Below are 17,972 nucleotides of genomic sequence, written 5' to 3'. Positions count from 1 at the left end.
TTGTCGTCACAAAGTAAAACAATACTTTTTGGTCACAGTACCGCATCCAGGTCGCTGCACCCGGCGGCATACTACAAAAAGAACCACGAAAACCCCAAGAAATAAATTACAAGACTTACTGGGAAGTAGGACAAGTCAAGACAAGACGGAACCGGCTTCAGTATGTCTCCGGATACTTTTAATCAGATAGCGTGTGAAACCCCATTGGGAGTTACGTGCACGTCGGCGATGTTACAGCGGTCATGAATGATAACGGCTCGTCAACGATTTCGTTGTCACGCCACAACACGTGGCCCCCGACATCAGCATGAAAAAGGGTGCTCGACGTTCCTTGATAGATGCACCTCTATACCTTGTCCACAAAAAACGAGTTACAGAAGCGTAAGTATCATTTATTACACGCACATAGGAATAGGCATCGATATTGCATATCAGTTGATACCTCTGCAACAACAAGTAAGCCTGACATTACTTATGTTTTCAACTTACTCGTAATATTAAATCTCAAATCGCCTATTAGCAGGCCTGCGTGTATATCCATCATCTTACCTGCAGAAGAGTAGTAATATAAGGCAGCACAGTACTGCAAAAAGCATGGAGTGCTTCCAGCTGGGAAACATCTGAACACACAAGCAGGCAGACACCAATCCTATAGGTAGACCAACCCATGCCATGCAATTGATACAAGAGCGGTTTCTGATATCTGTCAATTCCGTCCCTGAAATATCAAAATCAGCATCTTATTTAATTACTAAATATAAAATGTCACGCTTTTTTATTTTAACTTATTTCACGTGATACACTTCCATATTACTGTGTACACTAACATTTACAAATAAAATGCAACACTTAGCATAACAACAAACAAATGAATAATACTGAGTCCACATAAGCTTATGGTTACATAAGATACACATTAAATTTATAGAGAAAAATATTATACAATCAAAACCAGAGTTCGATGAGATTAACATATAATGAAGAGATCATATAAATTGCCTCAGAGAAATTTGATATTACCAACAAAGCACAAAAATAGAAACAGCTTTAGAGAACATAAAGCAGCTGACAGGAACCTTGTGCGTGTTGTTATTACAATGCGATTACAGGCAAATTTCTATGCATTCATCTCACATGTCACAATATGAAACTGTTTGTTTTGAAAGTGATGAAAGTTGTGCTCTTATTATTCGAAGTAGTCAGTTGACATACTGAAATTGGTTCAGGGGCCAAGGGACATATGTTTTGCGACATATTTTCATACTTGTGGCTAAATTGTTTGAAGTGTAACACCACACCCGTCGCTTATCTGGTTTTGGCGTGTGTTCACCCCAGCTAATTGACTAACAGATCAACAGAGAGTGCAAAACTGCCGCAATATCAAATAATGCAAAGAAAGTAATAAGGCCCTGTGACTCCTGATTGAACTGCGGTGGCAGTGTTGACATTAATTGATTCAGAATTGATCACTTTTAATTAAAAAGGGGTGCACATTGATATTATATGCAGCTATTGAACACCAGATGCAAATGTTGAACATAAAATTAATTAGGAAAGTGACTTGGGATTTCAACTACTTGATTGAAAACAGATGTAGTCGATTATCACAAATTTATTTTAACTCACAAGCTTCAATCATCACATTACATCACTCTCCTACCAGGCAGTGGTAATAAATTGCGTTTGCGTGGAGTAAAGCTCGATAACTCAAAAGTAATTTCTGTCGACTGACCCAGGTGCAATGCAAAGTGCGAGAAGAATTCTACAGTACATGGCCCATGAAACCCTCATGGAAACTTTGCCAACATGATCCAACAAATTAATTACTGGCCGGGGCAGGCGCAATATCACCGAATACAGCGTGGGGGAGCATCGTCGTTGTGTGGACGTCGGCCGACCTCGTGGTGCTGCAAGGCTGTGCTCGCCTATTCACTCCTAGCTATCTTGCTCAATACATAGCTGAACCAAAACTTTCTATCTCCAAGCTCAATTGTTCCATTTGCTAAGTCCTAAACTGCAGAGATGCTCACTCTTTCTCAGGCAAGCTGAGTAAAGAACGCCACGTCCACACTCCAGGCAAGCTGGGAACGGAAGACCTCTACTGAGACTTCTGCCAGTCCCCTTTTCACCTCAGTTTCCCCTCCGGCAAAATCACTTACGCCAATTACACCGCAAGTTGCGTTAATTATGTGTCGCTTCCCAGTGCCGACCAATGCCTGCTCTGGGAAGTGAACAAATTCCCACAAAATTTCCCTTCCTCTCAACTTGTTCTATTTAGCTCCCCCCAGGCCACACATCAAGGCTCACATCTGCACAATCATCAAGTTTTCCGGAATTCAGACTCCCAGGAGAGTACTTCAAATCCCTTGGTCGTACGTTCCCATTGGAGGCTGGCGTATTTCATGCTTTCGCTCTTCACCTGATTTACTTCAGGCTCTGCGGACCATGAATTCAGCGTGAAGTTGCTATAGTCACGAACACGCATATTTTGACCTCTGTTGACTGCTCCACCGTAGCTTTGCGTGGCTTTGTCGCATGTTTCACAGAAAATGGGACGACGGACATTTATCAACAGGCGTACAAGCTCTCCGTCTATTTCCCGGTACACCAGCATGGAGTCAGGGTCAACCACCCACTCACTGTCACTCATCTTAAGGTGACTGGAGGCCGCGCACCGTTACCACTTTCTCAGAGCTTGAGCCGCCCTAAGCTGCCTATTGTCGCTTCCCTTAGCCACTCTCCCAGCCAGCCACGGTCAAATACTTCCCTGGGGTAAACTAGCGTCCAGTAAAGTGACTCGTTTCCACAAAGTTTTCATGTCATGTGAATTACTTTAAAACCATCACCCGACATTAATTATTCCACTATGTCCATACTATACCCTCTACAAGATGCATTGTGCCTTGTCAGTCATTTTGTTGAGCCCTACTGTTCGCTCAATGTGAGTTAGGTGATCTTTAATGACTTCATGTAAGGGGCATAGTTCTTGCCATCTTACAAGAGTGTGTCTACAAATCTAAACTAGCAGTATCCAGGGTGGTTTCTTTATGCGTCAGTTCCACGATGCGCTGTAGTTTGGAGGTAAGCGGCTCCCTACAGCTAACAGAGTTAAGTTAGTTCAAAGGAAACCAAGGATACAGAATAAGACAGTACCTGCTTCAGATTGAGCTTACCCTTAGCCATATGTGACTTTGTTAGAGTGCCATTTTGTGCTGCTGCAGATTTTAGTGTACTGTACAGTCCTTAGTTTCCCCTTCAGCGAAATTAGCTAGTCAAGAAAAGTGTATTATTTATTTACGTATTTTGTGTATGATGTGTGTACTAAAATGTTATTTTTTTGTTTTTGCTTTTTTTTCGTGGAAAGAAATATTAAATTATGGAATGTAAAAATCACTCAGCACTAATAGAGACTAAACATGGCAGTTCTAAGGTATGAAAGAATGATGATTCTTCAGTGTATGACAGACATTACTTATGCAATATTCTCGTAATTTTGTTATTTGAAGTCACAAGTATTCGTCTCCGAATAATTGCTGCAACTTACATTCTTGTGAATCTTCTTGAACCTTTTTACTGTATTCTTCTCTTGGTCACCTTCTACAATTTTTACCTCCCACACGTCCCTCCAATACTAAATTGGTGATCCCTTGATGTCTCATAATGTGTTCTGTCTTCTTCTAATGACGTTCCGTCACAAATTCTTTTCTCTCTATTTCGATTCAGCACCTCTTCATTGGCTACATGATCTGATCATCTGTCCTTCAGCATTCTTCTGTAGCACCACATTTCAAAACCTTATGTTCTCTTCTTATCTAAACTGTTTGCTGTCCACGTTTCACATCCATTCGTAGCTACATTCCACATAAATACTTCCAGAAAAGACTTCCTAACACTTGAACGTATATTCTTCAGAAAGCTTGCCGTTGACAGTCTAGATTTTTTAACTCCTTCTTCTGCCATCATCAGTCATTTTTCTGCCATATAGCGAAACCGATCTATAAGTGTCTCGTTTCCTAATCTAATTCCCTGAGTATCACCTGATTTAATCCGACTATATTCCATCATCCTTGCTACGCTTTTGTTGATTTTAATCCTATATCCTCCTTGCTAGTTCCGTTCAACTCCTCTTGCAAGTCATTTGCTGTCTCTAATAGAATTACAATATCATCGCCACACTTCAAAGTCTTTATTTCTACTCCCTGAAATTTAATTCCTACAGCAATATTTTCTTTGGTTTACTTTACTGATTGCTCATTGTACAGACTGAATAACATTGGCGATGGGCTACAGCCCTCTCTCTCTTCCTCCTCAACCATTGCTTCCTTTTCATGCACCTCGTCTCTTATAACTGCCGTCTAGTGTCTGTACAAGTTGTAAACAGCCTTTCACTTCCTGTATTTTACCCCTGCTACCTTCAGATATTTAGAGCGAGTATTCCACCCAGCATTCTCAAAAGGTTTGTCTAAGTCTACAAATGCTACAAACGTAGTTCGCCTTTAGTTAATCTATCTTCTAAGTCACACAGTTAATATTGCCTCGTATATATCTATAAGATAGAGAGAGAGTTCGAAGGCTAACTAATGTTAAAGACACTCAGTGGAGAGTTACATGAAACTTAGTTTTATGGGACTTTTAAAGTAGATTTATCTAGAAAACATTATTAAAAACTTTGTTAAGCAACCATAAACGTCACACAGTAAGTGGCAAACGGATGTTAGTCATTCATTACCACTATTAATGTAAAGGGGATGAATTTGTGGAACGACTAGTTATCGACGACGCCGTCAGTCCGCACTGAGAAGAGAGTCAGTTTCGTTAAAAAATGAATCAAATCTTTGTTCTTAATGGTGAACGTCTAAAATCAAACTTAAGGTCACTCGGCTTGGGGTGAGGAATAAATGGTGTTCCGGATATTAGCGAAATGCACCATCCTTATTTCCTGCTTGACCAACACACCAGGCAAGTATTAAAGTGTATTATTCGTTCTCTGCGTATGACGTTTGTACTAAAGTGTTGTTTTCTTTGTTCGTTTCATGTCGCACAGGTAAGACACTGACAAAGCGAACCAGTGGTGCCCTACCAACGCAATAATTGCCAGTGCAGGTGACTAAAGAAAAGGGGATTGAAAGCTTATGATGGTGAGAACAATGGGCCATCATTACCAGGTCATCTCTCCACATTCTTATAAAATGTATGTGTGAACTGATTTATGTGTGATGTTTTACCTCACAAGTCTTGCACATGTAAAAATCACTTCGTATTATATCAACATCACATTATAAAATTCCCTCCCACCACCATCCCCACCCTCTACCCCATGGCGCTACCATTTTGTGAGTATGTACTTGGCTACCACAGGGTCCCAGCCTTTGCAGCAATTCTTCTATCCGTGCTCTAAGCTTATACTTCCACTATCACTCCCCCCCCCCCCCCCCTCTCTGACTCTCCGACAGACAGTTTTCTTGGCGCAGACACTTCTTGGACCTGGTTTATGATTTGGGATTCGAGTCTGTACTTCCGACGTTTCTTTGCAACTTTTCATTAAATAAATATATGATCTCCATTGTCACGTTGGACCTGTCACCAATTTTCAAAATTTTCGAGAAGTGCAGATCTTACAGGGAACATTGACCAATGTGGTGTATGCTCCACCTTTGTGTCTTTCCATCCTACACCCTTCCATTTAATAATGTAGTACACCCAATACCCAACACAGCAGCCATCCCATTGTGGGGGAGGGGTTGTCAAGAACCTGCGCTGTGGTACCCCCTAACTACGCAGGGATCACACTGTTATTGCCTGAGGTGAAGACTTGCCATGTATGCCAAGGAGTATGTGCCCATCATGACTGGGCCAGGAGGATTCCAAGCAACTGATTAGTGACCCAGTAGCCATTGCTGTGTCCAGGTGATGCCCACTGGGAAAGCTTACGTTCAGTGTGGGAGGCACCATGGCAGATGAGCCACAAACGAAGCAGATGAAGTTATCTCCTGCAGGTGGCCATATGGCTCCAGCAGTCTCTGTGGGAGAGCGTCCTCGTTTAGTGCAGAGAGATGCAACCCTAAAATGTCCCATTATCTGGCTACGCTGTGGGGGAAACAGTGGGCGTAGCAGCAAGCAGAGAAATGCTCCCCTATAACTCATTTTGCCCAAGGACTAACAGAGATTCCTTCTTGGCCACGAAACCCTTGTTCTTTGTGGAGAACATAGAATACAACCTGGGGTCGTGGCAGAAATCTGTAAAATGAAAAGTCAGTCAGTTTTAATCGAAGTAACATCGCCCACCGAGTCACAGACGCTGCTCACTTGTCACAGGTGATTGTAATTCCTCACACTCCCCACTCTAGTGTGAATATGGTTCAGGGCATCATTTTCCAATGAGACCTGCTCTTGCAATCTGACGATGAGTTACCTGTCAACTTGGAGTGATGGGGTGTCCATAGGGGGCCAACGTGCAATAGGATCGCTACCAGTGCCTTCACCTTGGCCTTTGAGGGTGATCCATTGCCTTAAAAGCTCATGGTGATGGTACACCAATGCGATGTGGAACCGAATGTTTTTCCCTCTCGCCCCCCATGTGGTGCATCAAGCGTTTGATTTTTGGGTACATGCCTTCGCATTGCCATGCTAGCCCCATCTGTACAGATTGTGGACGACTGTTGCATCCAAATGCTCCTAGTGTCCCTCCTTCCCATATGTGTCAACTGTGGAAAGCACCACTCTCCCTGCCTGTCAGGCTGCATCATTTTCCAGAGAGAGCAGAAATTATAAGAATATAAGACTCTGGGCAAGCTAACTTATCAAGCGGGGCAAGTATAAGTGGTTGCACTCAGTATGTATTACAGTGTCATATGCTACAGCTACAACGACGTCGCCACCTTTGGTGACTATGTTTGCCTCCTGATGTTTGGCGGCTCTCCTCTTGCTGCATTCCCCACACCTACTTCAGGATCATTGGCTTCCCACCTACTACGTATATCGGTCTCCACCTCCCAGCTAGAGACACATCATCTTCCTCCCGCTTCTCTCACCAGGAAGACGTCGCTTGGGAAATTTTCTTGCAAGGTTTCTGCTGTTCTAATGCCAGACACCAGCCAGTGGCTGATGAAACCAGAGGCTGCTGGTTGCAGGGTTTTGTCATCGCCATCATTACCTGAAATTGATTCAAAGAGGTCACAATATCATCCAAATCCTCCAAGGAGAGGAAGATAAGGCGAACTCCTCCTAGAAGGAGATTCCTGTGTCTCCCATGCCACTAGATCCTATCTGTTCCACTCCTGTGGCGGAAACAGAAATTCCAGCAGCCTCTGAGGTCCCAGGTCGCACCACACAATGGAACCTAGAACCTAAGTATGTTGATGCCATAACCTCTCAACCAGTGGCAGCAGGTGGTCCTGGTGCGTAATATGCCTCACAGTACATTGACAACATTATTCTCCAGTGGAATCGTAGCTGTATTTTCCATCACCTGGCTGTGCTATGCCATCTTTATCTCTCTTTGCTCTTCGCCTGCCATCTGGAATGCCCTTCAGTAGACTTGGTTTCCAGTAACTCAGGCTCTGGCCCTTCATGAATACCAGGCACATCGTAAGAATAGTGTTACCTGTGACTAGGTGTCGGGGGGAGTTTGCACATATGTTCTGGACACTCTACACAGCGAACTTGTGCTTTTTAATACACCTTTTGCGGCTGTGGATGTGGGTAAAGGCATTTTTCCTCCATCCTGATCATGAAGTGTCTCAGAACATATCGTTTGCATTCGTTTGCTACCTCACATCATCTAATCTTAAGTGATGTCATTGCTCGTAATCCTTTGCGATGTGGAACAATCGTCGTTGGCCGTAGTAAAGATCTCAGAAACTTACTGGTACAACTTCACCTTTTCCGCTTGAATACTACTGCCCCTTCATACTTCAGTGTAGCAAACAGACCTTTCTCAGTCATTAACATTTCCATCTGCAGCCTTTGTCTTCTTCCATCCATCCACTGGAGAGTCACACTGTAACAGCATGCGTTCTCAGAAATGATAAGGTCACAAAGGTACATGTATCACACTGGAACAACGGAAATAAAATGTTCAAACGTACCTATGTTCTGTATTTCAATTTAAAAAAATTTACCTGTTACCAACTGTTCGTCTAAAATTGTGAGCCATATGTTTGTGACAATTACAGCGCCATCTATCACAAAGCGAAAAAATTTCTTTACGTGCTACACGAATATGTAATAAAAATGGGGGTTCATATTTAAAAAAAACGCAGTTGATATCCGTTTGACCTATGGCAGCGCCGTCTAGCGAGCCAACCATGGCGCCATCTGGTTTCCCCCTTCAAGCTAGACAAGTTTCGTTCTTTGTAGTTTTTTGTTTGATCCTTATTTCGTGAGATATTTGGCCCGGTCACTGTCAATGGACCACCCCGTATAGCTCTACAATGGTTCTTGTAACTGCGTATCTTGCACTTGTGGATGTTTTAGAACTGAAATGTATTGTATCCAGAGCATAAGACGTAGAGGATTCTAGGTGTGTAACAGCACTGCGTTCTGTGTCGTGTCTGTAGCGCTCCTAGTGGATGATTGTTTCAATAACAGTTATAAATTGAACTCTTCAACCGGTGTTTTCAGATAAATAAAATTGTTACAAAATGTGTGTCTACTTGTACCTTTACATGAGCCGCTGAGAACCAAAGTGGTCTAGGTAAAAAAAATTTAGTTCTGAGTAATAACACTCAGTTTAATCATAATTAAAATTTGTTGCTGTAGGGTGGAGTAACAATAAGTCGCAATTTCGCCACTTGAGATCTCCCAACATATTCTTCCTCTCACGCCATAGTGAAGTGTGTTCGCGGGAACAGTGGTATAGCTGAAGCGGCGAGGCTTTTTTTGCTTGTTTGTTTCCGCTCTAAAATCAAACAGGCATTGTAACAGTGTCACTAACTACACTACTGGCCATTAAAATTGCTGCACCAAGAAGAAATGCAGACGAAAAACGAGTATTCATTGCACAAATATATTATACTAGAACTGACGTGTGATTACATTTTCACGCAATTTGGGTGCATAGATACTGAGAAATGAGTACCCAGAATAACCACCTCTGGCCGAAATAACGGCCTTGATACGCCTGGGCATTGAGTCAAACAGAGCTTGGATGGCGTGTACAGGTACAGCTGCCCATGCAGCTTCAACACGATACCACAGTTCATCAAGACTGGCGTATTGTGACAAGCCAGTTGCTCGGCCACCATTGACCAGACGTTTTCAGTTGGTGAGAGATGTGGAGAATGTGCTGGCCAGGGCAGCAGTCGAACATTTTCTGTATCCAGAAAGGCCCGTACAGGACCTGCAACATGCGGTCGTGCATTATCCTGCTGAAATGTAGGGTTTCGCAGGGATCGAATGAATGTAGAGCCACACATCTGAAATGTAACGTCCACTATTCAAAGTACCGTCAATGCGAACAAGAGGTGACCGAGACGTATAACCAATGGCACCCCATACCATCTCGCTGGGTGATACGCCAGTGTGGCTTCCAAAGTGCGTTCACCGCGATGTCGCCAAACACGGATGCGACCATCATGATGCTGTAAACAGTACCTGGATTGATCGAAAAAAATGACATTTGCCATTCGTGTACCCAGGTTTGTCGTTGAGTACACCATCGCAGGCGCTCCTGTCTGTGATGCAGCGTCAAGGGTAACCGCAGCCATGATGTCTGAGCTGATAGTTCATGCTGCTGCAATCGTCGTCGAACTGTTCATGCAGATGGTTGTTGTCTTGCAAACGTCCCCATCTGTTGACTCATGGATCGAGACGTGGCTGCACGATCCGTCACAGCCATGCGGATACAATGCCTGTCATCTCGACTGCAAGTGACATGAGGCCGTTGAGATCCAGCTGGGCGTTCCTTATTACCTTCCTGAACCCACCGATTCCATATTCTGCTAACAGTCATTGGATCTCGACCAACGCGAGCAGCAACGTCGCGATACGATAAACCGCAATCGCGATAGGCTACAATCCGACCTTAATCAAAGTCGGAAACGTGATGGTACGCATTTCTCCTCCTTACACGAGGCATCACAACAACGTTTCACCAGGCAACGCCGGTCAACTGCTGTTTGTGTACGAGAAATCGGTTGGAAACTTTCCTCATGTCAACACGTTGTAGGTGTCGCCACCGGCGCCAACCTTGTGTGATTGCTCTGGAAAGCTAATCATTTGCAAATGACAGCATCTTCTTTCTGTCGGTTAAATTTCGCGTCTGTAGTACGTCATCTTCGGGGTGAAGAAATTTTAATGGCCACTACTGTATCAGCATTGTTTTGTTTCTTTAGATCTGTAATGTCCAGTTGCAACTAAAGTACAAATCGTCTTTATAATGGAAGTATGCACTCCATGTTGAAGTCTAGGTTAAAACCTACACGAGTCAAGAAGTGATGACTGACATTAAATGCATAAACCATTATACACATCCGTCTCAACAGTGTCACCGAGGCAAAAAAGGAAAGACATGATGACATATCTCCCGTACATCCACCCGGTGCAACCAACTGACAACTGCAAGTTCGACTTAGGAATCTGAACCTGGACATGTTGACGATTTGGCTGAGGAAGATGGTGTAGACGGTGAAACAGAAGAAACGGATACACTGCTGAACTATTAGACAGACCCAGTAGGTGGCATTCTGGTGGTTAAGAACAATAATGAAATTATTTCAACCGAATTTCTGAGAGAGAAGTGCATAATGGAAGCAATAAGTGCAGAATCACATTAATTGTATGACATTATGTTTATGTATCATAAATAAATCGCAGTTACGGAGATTAAAACACAGCGTATTGCTTCTCAGATATTCAGCTCCATCGTAATGTGTGAAAAATTGAATTCTACCATTTTGGCTCTCAACCACTCATATCATATCTGCATTTGCGAATAGGATTAAACTTTGGGTGCCGTGTGCATTGGTGACAATGAAAACTTGTGTCGTGCCGGAACTCGAACGCGGATCTCTCACTTTACGCTGGCGGTCGCCTCGATGATTCCACATTTCGTACTGTTGACTACCGCTGCAGTGTGTGTTGCACCAGACACGCATGCATGTTGAGGGACACTGCACAGCACATTATAACAACACAGGTACTGCAGTTTAGTACTCGCATCTTTACCACGAGTGAAACAATATGTTACCTTACAACTGTTATCATTATGATGGAAACAGCCTATTTGATGGCTTACATTGATAATTCTGCCAGAAACAAAACCAAAGACAAGCGTGAACAACGCGCTGTTGTAGCTTGATATCGAAGAGTCTGGTCCGCATTGAACGGTTTCATCAACGGAACGTACCAGTGATTGAACATTTGGCGCTACAATTATCTGGGCTGGTGTGAAGGTACATTCCTTGCAATGCAAGTGCAAGGGCAGTTGCAAGAAGGGCTGATTGTATTACAGCTTACTTTACGTCCACACACTCGCCAGAAGCGATGATCTGTGTCTGAAGATTTTTATGTAGTGCTGGGACTCACCTTGCGTGCAAGCACGACTGGGACCATAACATCAGAAACGATAGAAGAATCCAAACGGTAGAAGTTCTGACAAGGAGTGGATGGTAACACTGGATATCGCGGGAAAAAGTAAAGATAGAAGAATGAAATTAATAATGAACAATAATCCACTCGTTTAGAGATAGATCAAACATGGAGCAGAAATATCAGAGATCTGTAAAATACTCATAAAAACGAACGTAAGATGCGAGAGTGAAGAAAGCCACTCACACCGAACGGTATCTGAAAGGTACCAGCTATCATCACCCAAAGCAGAAACGCTCTATACTGAGTACAATGGTACATTGTGCGGAGCTCGTTTCAAGAGCTGGTAACCAGTGAAAGGAGCTCAACCAAGTACGCAATATATTGAAGGAGAACGGCTGCAGTAACAGATTCGGAAAACCATCTTTCTGGAGGAACATTAGCAAGAAGACACCTGTAGAGCAGTGAAAAATCTTTGTTTTTTGCCGTTCTGTGGCTCAGTAACCGGAAATAGTAACCGGTTCCTAAAGGCGCATAAAATCGTTTCGGTCTTCATGGCTCCCGCAAAAATTCGATAGCTCTTGAGGCCTGTGAAAGACGATCAAAGCCTCCAGACGCACAACGCGTATATACAATGCCGTCTAGTTGTGGGCACATTTATGTCGGATACACTATGCGTACCATTAAACAGCGCCTTGTGGAACACGAGAGGTGTTACCGCCTGCGGTATCCCGAGAAATCACCGACAGCAGAAAATGGAAAACGTATACCGAATTGCATTCGACGAGACATCTGTTATTAAACGGACAAATAGGTTCTGGAGTAGCGTCATAAAAGATTGACAACACCCTTAATAAAGACCACTCTGCAGCTGAACACAGCTTGGAACCCGGCTACTGCAAGGTTCAAGCGGGCTACCAACGATGAAATTACCATATAAGGCACAGAAGTGAGTAGCAGTGTCTTCGCAGAAGGTAGCTTGGCCACATAAGGGCAGCACCAACGTGCACTCGACAGTCAGTGCTTCGCCAACTACACTCATGCTCATAAATTAAGGATAAATGCAGAATGCGGTGCCACACAACGTGGCACTAGACAAAAATGGCGCTAATAACATAGGCACATATGGAACACACACGACACAGATCTGTAAGTCCACAGTATTGGTGATAAGTTGAGAAAACCGCTCCGAAACACATGTGCTACAAAACGCCACTGTTTCCTGCGCATGTACCCCCACATCAATATGGGATATGATCACCATGCACAGGTACACAGGTCGTACAACGGGTTGATATACTCTGGATCAGGTAGTCGAAGAACTGCTTGGGTATAGCCTCCCATTCTTGCACCAGTGCCTGTCGGAACTCCTGCAGAGTCCTAGGGGTTGGAAGACGTGTAGCGATAGGCCGACCAAGAGGGGGTTTAGGTCTGGAGAACAGGCAGGCCCCTCCATTCGCCTGATATCTTCTGTTCCGAAATACTCCTGCACGATGGCAGCTCGGTGACGCCGTGCGTTATCATCCATCAGGAGGTAGGTGGGCCCCACTGCACGCACCACTGAAAAGGCGAACGTACTGGTGCAAAATGACGTTCCAATACACCTGACCTCTTACAGTTCCTCTGTCAAAGACATGCAGGGGTGTATGTGCATCAATCATAACCCCATCACACACCATCAAACCACGACCTCCATATAGGTCCGTTTCAAGGACATTAAGGGGTTGGTACCTGGTTCCTGGTTCTCGCAAGATGAAAACCCGGCGAGAATCACTGTTCAGACTATACCTGGACGTCCGTGAACATAACCTGGGACCACTGTTCCAGTGACCATGTACTGTGTTCTTGACACCAGGCTTTACGGGCTCTCCTGTGACCAGGGGTCAGTGGAATGCACGTTGCAGGTCTCCGGGCGAATAAACCATGTCTGTTCAGTCGTCTGTAGACTGTGTGTCTGGAGACAACTGTTCCAGTGGCTGCGGTAAGGTCCCGAGCAAGGCTACCTGCAGTTCTCCGTGGCCGTCTGCGGGCACTGAAGGTCGTCTTGAGGTGTTGTACACTGTGGACATCCCGTGCTGCAGCGCCGGGACACTTTGACGTTGCCTGTCTTCTGGAATCGTTGCCATAATCTTTAGATCACATTTTGTGGCTCACAGACTCACAGAGCGCCTGTGCTACGACCGGCTGTGTTTGACCAGCCTCCAATCGCCATAGTATTCTACCCCTCATAACGTCATCAATATGTGTTCTTCGAGCCATTTTCAACACACCATTAGCACGTCTGAACAAGTCTGCACAATTACTAGCTGCACCGTACTCTGACATGCACCAACACACCTCTGCGTATGTGGACTACTGCCAGTGGCACCGAGCGACGACCGCAGGTCAAATGCACCCGCATGGCCATACCCCGAGGTCATTTAAACCCGCAAACCGCCCACCAGAGCGTTGTTTCACCATGTTGTAAGTAGGCTGTTTATGTTTTCTCTATGTAAGTAGGCTGTTTATGTTTTCTCTATGTAAGTAGGCTGTTTATGTTTTCTTATTGGCAACGTTACGTAGCGCTCAATATGAAAATCACTGGCTGTGCTGTGTGCAGTCTGTGGCTGCTTTGCATTGTTGTAATACTCGCCATTGTAGTGTCAGGCAGCTGGCTGTGAACAGCGCATAGCGTTGGGCAGTTGGAGGTGAGCCGCCAGCAGTGGTGGATGTGGGGAGAGAGATGGCGGAGGTTTGCAGTTTGTCATGAACTGATATATATATATATTATGATTTGTGATGATATTAAGGTAAATACATTGTTTGCTCTCTATTAATATCTTTCATTTTGAGTTGCGATGAATTGGATGAAATGCATTGAGAATTAATACGAAAAAAGTACATAAAACAGGTTTAGGTAGGATTTTCTTGGAAATAAATGTTGAGGTAAGAAATGTGTGAACATATAAATACAGAAAGCATGCTTAGATAGAATTTTTTTTGGTGGAAACAGAGGATGAAGTAAGAGGAAAGATATATGAAGTTTTGGGTTGGACTGCAGTACCAAATGTTACACTGAAAACGAACCCTGTCCTTTCCTATTGGTGTTATCCCACTATGTGTTTGTGTACCCTTGTGTAGTTGTTTTCTTCCTGTCTCTGTGTAGTTTCATAGAATTTTTCTCATACTCAGCTACATGAACTATGCTGAGGAATACTGTTATCCTCAAATATAATTTGCGTTAATAATATGTTATTTACTTTGTAAAGATGTTAGACATTATTAATTCTGTTCTGTTTAATGCTCATGTGTGAAGTTGATGTTTCGAAAGTGATTCTGATCTTTTATTTTTGTACTCATGTCGTAATTCCTGTAACACTGATGTATATGTTTATTTCTATTCTTTTGTAAAGCCCCTATTACTACAAATGTTATCTATATTGTTATGTTTTTAATGATGTATTTTGTACCTTTATTGTATTCTTATGTTATAAAATTGTAATTGTCACCCGTTCATGATATTATTAACTTGTTAGTTACATTTCACTGCACACGTTTCTGTTGGTCGTAGTATATGGACAGTATGTGAGAAGTTGGGACTGTTAGTGTTTGCACATGTGTTACTAATTCAGCAAGGGACTGGATAACAGCATTGCTGGTTCTAAGGACAATTCCAAAAACTTTGTGAGCGCACAAGTGGTGGTTATGGACTTGCTATATTCTCCGCAAGACTCTTCGATGGTGAATGTGCACCTGCACAATCGCAACAGATGGCTGCTGGCAATCTCTACAAGGACTGCAGTGGGTCTGCACCTCTGGTGGCCCACCAATACCATTATCTCTACAAGGACTACAGTAGGTCTACATCTTTGATGATCCATCAATACCATTATTTCTACAAGGACTGCAGTGGGTCTGCACCTCTGGTGGCCCACCAATACCACAATCTCTACCAGGACTACAGTGGGTCTGCTCTGTGATGACCTACCTACCAATATTCTTCAGAACTTCGAATGACTCTGCTGTAGGTTTGCTCTGTTGTGACCCATTACTTGTCTGCATGTCGAGAGTCAGCACTGTCTTTCCGTTGGAAGGACAACACTACTTCTTCAAGACTGCATGGAAATCCACTACTTCTGTGTGCAATTTCGTTTACTAATGAGACTTTGTGAAAAAAAACCTGTAATTACTATTATGATGAATGATCAGGACTATCTTTATGGACTGTGAGAAATTTTTAGCTTTTGACCAACGTTGTATCAATAAGTGTGTGCATTTGATTTCTTTGTTATTGTAATTATGAAAAAATTTTTTCAATTCTGTATTGGCCACTGCCCAATCCTATTTGTAAAAATTTTTGTGGGGAGCATGGGGGCTATGTAAGTAGGCTGTTTATGTTTTCTCTATGTAAGTAGGCTGTTTATGTTTTCTCTATGTAAGTAGGCTGTTTATGTTTTCTTATTGGCAACGTTACGTAGCGCTCAATATGAAAATCACTGGCTGTGCTGTGTGCAGTCTGTGGCTGCTTTGCATTGTTGTAATACTCGCCATTGTAGTGTTAGGCAGCTGGCTGTGAACAGCGCATAGCGTTGGGCAGTTGGAGGTGAGCCGCCAGCAGTGGTGGATGTGGGGAGAGAGATGGCGGAGGTTTGCAGTTTGTCATGAACTGATATATATATATTATGATTTGTGATGATATTAAGGTAAATACATTGTTTGCTCTCTATTAATATCTTTCATTTGCTAACTACCCCTATCAGTAGTTAGTGCCTTCAGTAGTTTGAATCTTTTATTTAGCTGGCAGTAGTGGCGCTCGCTGTATTGCAGTAGCTTGAGCAGCGAAGATTTTTGTGAGGTAAGTGATTTGTGAAAGGTATAGTTTAATGTTTGTCAGGGCCATTCTTTAGTAGGGAGTTTTGAAAGTCAGATTGCGTTGCGCTAAAAATATTGTGTGTCAGGTTAAGCACAGTCATGTAAAATTGTTCAAAGGGGACGTTTCAATGTATCAGCATTATCCTTAATTTATATGAGTAGTTCTCGGCTGGAAGCTCCTGGACATCTAACCACGTGACCCGGATGGAAGCTCGAGAAAAGTTATCAAGGAAGAAAAGAGTGAAGAAACATGAGAAGCCCTCTGTGAGAGTAGTTTCCCGTTCTTTCCATGAAAAATACTTTTTTAAGGTTTTCTAAACGTCGCTCTGGCATTGCTGCATCACATTGTCCCCTCCACTCACCTACAGATACCGCCGACTCCAGCATGGCGCCTCCGGCGGCCACCACCAGCGACTCCGCCACGACGAACAGCAGTATCAGTGACGGAGTGAACAGCATCGCCACCCTGCTGACGACGTGCATCACCACGCAGGCCAACTGCAGCGGTCGACGTCCGTACCTGCAACCAGCGTATACCCGCTTGCTTCAATAAATATTCCAGTTCCCAGATTTGTTTCTGTAAAATTTGTCAAGACACAAAGGAACTGAAGACATTAGCGGCCATCCTCGCCGTAGTTATACAGGGTGTTACAAAAAGGTGCGGCCAAACTTTCAGGAAACATTCCTCACACACAAATAAAGAAAAGATGTTATGTGGACAAGTGTCTGGAAACGCTTAATTTCCACGTTAGAGCTCATTTTAGTTTCGTCAGTACGTACTGTACTTCCTCGATTCACCGCCAGTTGGCCCAATTGAAGGAAGGTAATGTTGACTTCAGTGTTTGTGTTGACATGCGACTCATTGCTCTACAGTACTAGCATCAAGCACATCAGTACATAGCATCAACAGGTTATTGTTCATCACGAACGTGGTTTTGCAGTCATTGCAATGTTTACAAATGCAGAGTTGGCAGATGCCCATTTGGTGTATGGATTACCACGAGGCAATAGCCGTGCCGCGGTACGTTTGTATCGAGACAGATTTCCAGAACGAAGGTGTCCCTACAGCAAGACGTTCGAAGCAATTGATCGGCGTCTTAGGGAGCACGGAACATTCCAGCCTATGACTCGCGACTGGGGAAGACCTATAACGACAAGGACATCTGCAATGGACGAGGCAATTCTTCGTGCAGTTGACGATAACCCTGTCAGCGTCAGAGAAGTTGCTGCTGTACAAGGTAACGTTGACCACGTCACTGTATGGAGACTGCTACGGGAGAACCAGTTGTCTCCGTACCATGTACAGCGTGTGCAGGCTCCATCAGCAGGTGATTGGCCTCCACGGGTACGCTTCTGCGAATGGTTCATCCAACAATGTGTCAATACTCATTTCAGTGCAAATGTTCTCTTTACGGATGAGGCTTCATTCCAACGTGCTCAAATTGTAAATTTTCACAATCATCATGTGTGGGCTGACGAGAATCCGCACGCAATTAAGCAATCACGTCATCAACACAGATTTTCTGTGAACGTTTGGGCAGGCATTGTTGGTGATGTCTTGACTGGGCCCCATGTTCTTCCACCTACGCTCG

The 17,972-nt window shown here is 43.7% G+C and overlaps 1 protein-coding gene across 1 annotated transcript in view; it reads right to left on the bottom strand.

Annotated features, from left to right (window-relative positions):
* The window catches only part of LOC124788446 (beta-alanine transporter-like), a 121,485-nt gene that overhangs the window by 75,977 nt on the left and 27,536 nt on the right, over nt 1–17,972 (bottom strand). The window contains exons 3-4 of the mRNA XM_047255718.1: nt 16,743–16,900; nt 550–718 (exon numbers count right to left, since the gene is read on the bottom strand). Coding sequence (XP_047111674.1) covers nt 550–718; nt 16,743–16,900 — 327 coding nt within the window. The remainder of the gene's footprint in view (nt 1–549; nt 719–16,742; nt 16,901–17,972) is intronic.

Source organism: Schistocerca piceifrons, chromosome 3, assembly GCF_021461385.2.
Source record: "Schistocerca piceifrons isolate TAMUIC-IGC-003096 chromosome 3, iqSchPice1.1, whole genome shotgun sequence".
In the NCBI taxonomy this organism is placed as follows: Eukaryota; Metazoa; Arthropoda; class Insecta; order Orthoptera; family Acrididae; genus Schistocerca; species Schistocerca piceifrons.
Note: the sequence above shows the minus strand (reverse complement) of the source record. Positions and strands in the feature narration are given on the sequence as shown.